The 6,650-nt window shown below is 38.4% G+C and overlaps 1 protein-coding gene across 1 annotated transcript in view; it reads left to right on the top strand.

The window, feature by feature from the left end:
• SCFD1 (sec1 family domain containing 1) overlaps nucleotides 1-6,650 on the top strand; it is a 150,934-nt gene that overhangs the window by 72,324 nt on the left and 71,960 nt on the right. Inside the window, exons 10-12 of the mRNA XM_006835505.1 lie at nucleotides 281-371; nucleotides 3,324-3,397; nucleotides 4,075-4,156. Coding sequence (XP_006835568.1) covers nucleotides 281-371; nucleotides 3,324-3,397; nucleotides 4,075-4,156 — 247 coding nt within the window. The remainder of the gene's footprint in view (nucleotides 1-280; nucleotides 372-3,323; nucleotides 3,398-4,074; nucleotides 4,157-6,650) is intronic.

Here is a 6,650-nt window from a genome sequence, read left to right as displayed (position 1 = left end):
AGATATCAGCTATATTTACATCTAAATAAGTGCATTAAAAATAATACTGTTGCTAAGTGCTGTCGAGCACTTCTGATTCATAGTGACGGTGTACAGTGTTTCTGAGAAACAGCTGATGGATTTGAACCAACAACCCTGTGGTTAAGTGTCCAGTGCTTGTCTTATAGTGCCAAATCAGGAGTTCAAAAAACAATACCAGTCCTCATTATATACTTATATATGTCACATTTCTCAAAGAAATCAGTTTTTTAATCATTTTTCTTGTGCAATATTGTTTTAGTCCATTCCCAGAAGTTGCAGAATCAGTTCAGCAAGAACTAGAATCTTACAGAGCGCAAGAAGATGAGGTCAAACGACTTAAAAGCATTATGGTAAGATTGTTTGCTTTCTAAGAATTATAGGGAAGCGAATCACAGCTGGAGAGAAACTTTTTTCCTCATAACAACAAAAGTATTCTCAAATTACATTTAAAAAAAAGCTTTTAAAAATATAAGCAGTACCCACTACTGAGTGGGTAGTAGCAACCACTGAGTGATCTTAAGGTGGTCCTCCACCATCTCTTAAGTTTAATGAAAAATAAGCATCAAGTGTCCAAAAAATTTTTTAAATCGTAATAATGAGAAGAGCACAAATTTATAAAAGAATAATATGAATTTATGATTTGAAAAAATACATAGTATATTGTTGTTGTTAAATGCCGTCAAGTTGCTTCTGACTCATAGTGACCCTGCATAAGGTTTCTAAGGAGTAGCTGGTAGGTTTGAACTACCGACCTTGTGGTTTGCATTCCAGTGCTGATCCTACAGCGCCACACTAGGTTATTAAAAGTGTTATCAAGTTGGCTCTGACTCATGTTGTTATTGTTGTTGTTAGGTGCCATCGGGTCAATTCTGACTCATAGCAGCCCTATATACAACAGAATGAAATACTGCCTGATCTATGCCCTTCCTCACAATTGTTGAGTCCATTGCTGCTTGCCACCATGCCAATCCATCTTGTTAGGGGTCTTCCTCTGATTCTCTGGCCCTCCACTTTACCAAGCATAATATCCTTTTGTAGGGACTGGTCCCTCCTGATAATATGTCTGAAGTATGAGAGATGAAGGCTGGCCTGGCCACCTTTGCTTCTAAGAAGCATTCTGGTGGTACTTCTTCCAACACAGATTTATTTGCTCTTCTAGCAAGTCCACAATACTTTTAGTATTCTTTTTTAAGTAAATGTTTTATTGTGAATTATGTGATAGTTTACATGGAAGAACATTAGTTTTACATTCATTCTGTCGTATATTGTTTCATTGCCATGGTTACACTCCCCTCCATGCATCATCAGCCAACCAAAGGGTATACCCTGCAAGCCTGCCCCCTATACTACTCCCCTTCCCCCAGTCTTCAGCACACAGTTCCTCTCCCTCTCTGGATCTCAAGTCCCCAGCTGCTCCATCTCTCCACGTCATCATCTCTGTTTCCATCTCAGGCATCACTGCTTCTCTGGGTAGGGTCCTGCTCTCCACTCTTCTCCCTTGATGGTCCCAGGGACCTCCGCTCCTAGATTGAAAAGTTAATCACTCCCCTCCTTGCTGTAAAACGTCTACCTTTACATTTCCAACCTTCACAATCAGTCCTGATAACAATTATTCACTATTGTATCATAAGAGACCTATTTGCATTTTATTTCATCAGCCCTGCCTAGACAGATTGGATACTACTCACTGGAGATTCTACCTTCCTCCAGGCCCTCTGGATCTAGGTTCCCTCTTGAAAGCTTGTAAGCCAGTAACTTCTTGCCTTTGTAGCCCCCCCACCCATTTTGGGTAACCAATGTCCAAGTTGCCTATCCCTGTCTACTCTGTGTGTGGAGGGGGTGGGAATAATTCTTGCTGTAAGGATTTGTTCCCTCTTTTGAGCTACTGCCTCCATAGGTGTAGGTCAAGTTAATCAAATTGTATCAGATTACTCTTTTTTTCCCTCTTCTTTCTTCTTCTGGTTGAGCTCTGATCATCCAGTCATTAAAGCCAGGTCAAGTGGGTATTATCTGCAAGTGTGGGTGTTCTTGTGCATATGTCGTCTAATCTTATCAACTAGATGCTTCACTCTCCACTCTAGACCTCTGTGGCTGTGTCACTGACTCTAGGCCCAAGAGTCCCCAGGTCTTGCCACACTCTTTGAGTATTCTTATCCAGCACTGTAACTCAAATGAATCAATTCTTCTGTCTTCCTTATTCATTGTCCAACTTTCATATACATATGAGGCAATTTAAAATACTGTGGCTTGGGTTAGGCACACTTTAGTCCTCAAATTCATAGTCCAACTCATAGTGACCCTGTATAGGGTTTCCAAGGATTGACTTGTGGGTTTGAACCTCAGTCCTTGAGGTTACTAGTCCTTGCTTATCCTACAGTGCCACACTAGGACTCAATATAGTATAAGTTGTTGCTAAGCCCCGATAAGCTGGTTCCGATTCTTAGTGATCCTGTATAGAGTTTCCAAGGCTATATAAATCTTTGTGGGAACAGAAGGCCTTGTCTCTCACACAGGAGTGGCTGGTGGGCTCAAACTGCCAACCTTATAGTTTACAGCTCAGTGCTTATTGTACATAGCTATCATGCCCCCCATATAGTATATTGTTGTTAAGTGCTATTGAGTCAGTTCCAACTCATAGCAACCCTATATAGGGTTTCCAAGGAGAGACTGGTGAATTTGAACCCACAACCTTGTAGTTCAAATCGACTTTGCCATCCAGCGCATTAACCCACATGCCACACCATGACTCCATATAGTATGTAGTAATAGTAGTAGTTAGTTGTGTGCCACCGAGTCAGTTATGACTCATAATGACCCTGTATAGTGTTTCCAAGGCTATAAATATTTACGGAAACAGAAAGCCTCCTTTTTCCTGCAGCAGAGCAACTGATAACATTTGAACTACCAACCTACTATACCAGAGCTGCTTACTATAAGTACTATAGTATTTAGTGTTACTTAGTTTTAGAAATAGATTAATAGAATAACAATGCTATTCTACTTTACTTTAATTTCAGATTTCAGCTCTTTATAACCTTGTGACCCGTGGCAAGTCTATAGGCCTATTTCTTCATCTGAAAATGTTAGCTAATCCTTTCTTAGGTCATCCAATCATTTAGACTAATGATAACAAGAAGTTATCATTAACTGTCAGTAATGTATACACATGGTCCTTACAAGATAAGTATTTCTATTATAAGTCACCTGAATATTACTATTTCTAAGAATCTTAGGAATGTGTTATTTTTATGCATGGTCCTAGGATTTTTGAGGCATTATTGTGACCTTTTTTTCTTTCCCAGGGACTAGAAGGGGAAGATGAAGGAGCTATAAGTATGCTTTCTGACAATACTGCTAAGCTGACCTCAGCTGTTAGGTAAGTAAACAGTGTATCTTCTTTGAAGTCTTTCTATTCAGATTATTTTGTGGTTAAAAAATAGGTCAATATTTTAATAATAGAAAATACTAGGTAATAGCAAATGTACTTTTGAGTTTAAAGCACTAAACTGTGTCTTTAACACGTTTAAGTTGGTATATTTTTCTCTTAGATGTAGCAAATTATTTGCTGCTTTCACTAGTTCAAAATATATAATTGGAGCATTTTTCCAGGAAGATAATATTTGTTATAAAGAAGGCAAGTTATTAATTTTATCATTGCCACTATTATTTTACTAGCTGAAGAGTACAGTTTTTGGATACTTTGGATGCCATCAAGAACGAGAGAGGAAAGAATGTTTTAGAAATACTAAATTATATTTTCACTAGTCTGATTTTATTTGGTATCTCCAGACTTAGGAATCGGAATATAAAATGGGGGAAATTAAGAAGTTTGGAGTATTTTAGAAGCATTTCACTTGTGTTAAAGCACTAAGTACTGTATATGCTAAAGCCTAGAGATTAAATGCAGCCGATAGAAAGTTTAACTCATCATTTTGTTACTGTTTCACTGTCCTGAGTTTCCTCAGAGGAAACGCTCATGGTGAGGTTTATTAATGTTCATGTCACCTAGTTAGAAAATGTAATGGTTAACTTTCAATTTTTTGATACTTGTAGTTCTTTGCCAGAACTTCTTGAAAAAAAAAGACTTATTGATCTCCATACAAACGTTGCCACTGCTGTTTTAGAACATATAAAGGTAAATTTAACTTTTTCCCCACAATACAAATTTGTATTTGTGTAGAGTTTTATACTTTGCAGAGTGTTTTCATATACATTATTTTATGTAACCCCCATTATAACCTTATGAGGTATAATTATGGAAAGCAGCATTATTTCCTTCACTTTTTTGAAAATGATGACACTTAAGAACACAGCAGAAGAAGAAAATTCACAATTTCCCAAGCTGTCATGTTAAGTAAATAAATGTCAGAATCTGTGGTATTTCTGTTATGTTTCATTGCCTCGATATTGTCTTAGACATAATAGTCTAACAGCAGACCAGAGAGCCCTGGGGCACAGAGTAGTTTAGCACTCAGCCACACACCAAATAATTGGAGGTTTGAAACTGCCAGCCATTCTGTAGGAGAAAGATGTGGCTTTCTGCTTTTGTAGAGATTATAGCCTTAGAAACCTGTGGGGCAGTTCTACTCTGTCATATAGGATTACTGTGAGTTGAAATCTACTTGACAGTAGTGAGTTTTTGACAGTAGCCTTGTATGTACTCTCATAAGTACAAGAGATAGGAAAAAAAAACAGATGCCACTGAGTGAATTCATCTCCATGGGTATCAGAGTAGAACTGTATGCCGTAAGATTTTCAATGACTGAATGCCAGACCTTTCATCCATGATACCTCTGGTGGACTCGAACTTCTAACTTTCTGTTAGCAGTCAAGTACATTCACCATGTATATCATCTAGTACTACAATGTGCAGCTCTTGTTTTTAAGTGCCATAGAGTCAGTTCTGACTCATAGCAACCCTTATGTATGACAGAAACATTGCCTAGTCCTGTGCCATTCTAACTATTGTACTTGAACCCGTTGTTACAGCTACTATGTCATTCCATCTCATAGGGGGTTGTCGTCCTTTTTGCTGATCCTCCACCTTATCAAGCAAGATGTCCTTCTCCAGGGACTTTCCTTGGTGTAATCAATAAAGAATGACCTAATATCCAAAGTCTGAGAAACAAAGTCTCACTTCTAGAAAGCATTCTGGCTGTACTTCCTCCAACTCAGATTTGCTAATTTTTACTGGCAGTCAATGGTACTTACAGTGTTCTTCACCAACACCACAATTCAAATGCATTGATTCATCTGTGGTCTTCCTTATTCATTGTCCAATTTTCACATGCATATGAAATGATTGAAATAATTGCCATTAAGTTTGTTCTGACTTGTAGTGACTCTTTATTGGGTTTCCAAGGAGCACCTGGTGGCTTAGAACCACCGATCTTGGGGTTAACACTCCAATGTTTGTCCTGCAATACTACACCAGGACTCCAAATTCTTCAACTTCATTGTCGTTGGCTTTAGTGGTTGGTGTGTGAATTTGAATAATAGTATTAACCTGTCTTCCTTGTAGGCATATGTATATTATCTTGTCCCAATAGCGTTATATTTACTAGATAGATCTTGAGACACTCTTTTTGATGATGAATGCGATGACCTACCTCTTCCAATTGTCATTCCTGGCATACTAAACCATGTGATTTTGAGAATCAACATGGCCAATACCAGTTCATTTCAGCTCCCTAATTCCTAGGAAATTGATCATTATGTGTTTTAAGTTCATTTTTTACAACTTCCAGTTTTTTTAGATTCATATTTCTTACAGTCCATTGTCCTGATTATTAGTGAATGTTTACAGCTGTTTCTCCTCATTTTGAGTTGTGCTCCATCAGCAAATGAAGGTCCCAAAAGCTTTACTCCATTCACGTCATCACCGTCAACTCTACTTTGAATAGGCAGCTCTTTTCCATTCATATTTTGAATGCCTTCCAACCTGAAGGGCTCATCTTCCAGTATGATAACTAACAATTTTACTGTGCTGTCCATCATGGAGTCCTACTGTAGTGCTGTGGGTTAATGTGCAAGGTCAGTATGAACCAAAAGTTGGTGGTTCAAGCTTACCAGCTGCTCCTCGGAAACCCTATGCAGGGTCTCTATGAGTAGGATTCAACTCAGTGGCACTTAACCACAATTCATAATGTTGAAAAAAAACAGTTTTCTGGTACTATCTGACAGTGTTCCACTGTTATTCTTAAGGTTTTCAGTGGCTAAACATCCAGAAGTAGTCACCTCTTCTTCTACCTAGTTGTATTAGCCTGGAAACTCAGCTGAAACCTGCCCACCATGGGTGCCACTGCTGATACTAAAACAATGGTGGCCTAACTTCCAGCATCACAGCAATACCAGAGCTACCACAGTACAACAAACTGATAAATTCAAAGTCATATTTTGTCTCTGGTGGGATTGTTTTATTTTCTTCAGCTTTAGTCTGAATTTGCATATTGTCCACAGTCTGCCCTTGGCCTTGTTTTGAGTGATGATAATGAGCGTCTCCACAATATCTTTCCACAGATGTAGTCAATTTGATCCCTAGATAGTCCATCTGGTGAGGTCCATGTGTATGTTGTTGTTGTTAGATGCCATTGAGTTGGTACCGAATCATAGAGACCCTATGCACAGCA

The sequence above is a fragment of the Chrysochloris asiatica genome, unplaced genomic scaffold (assembly GCF_000296735.1).
Source record: "Chrysochloris asiatica unplaced genomic scaffold, ChrAsi1.0 scaffold00017, whole genome shotgun sequence".
In the NCBI taxonomy this organism is placed as follows: Eukaryota; Metazoa; Chordata; class Mammalia; order Afrosoricida; family Chrysochloridae; genus Chrysochloris; species Chrysochloris asiatica.
This window is presented reverse-complemented; position numbering and strand designations above follow the sequence as displayed.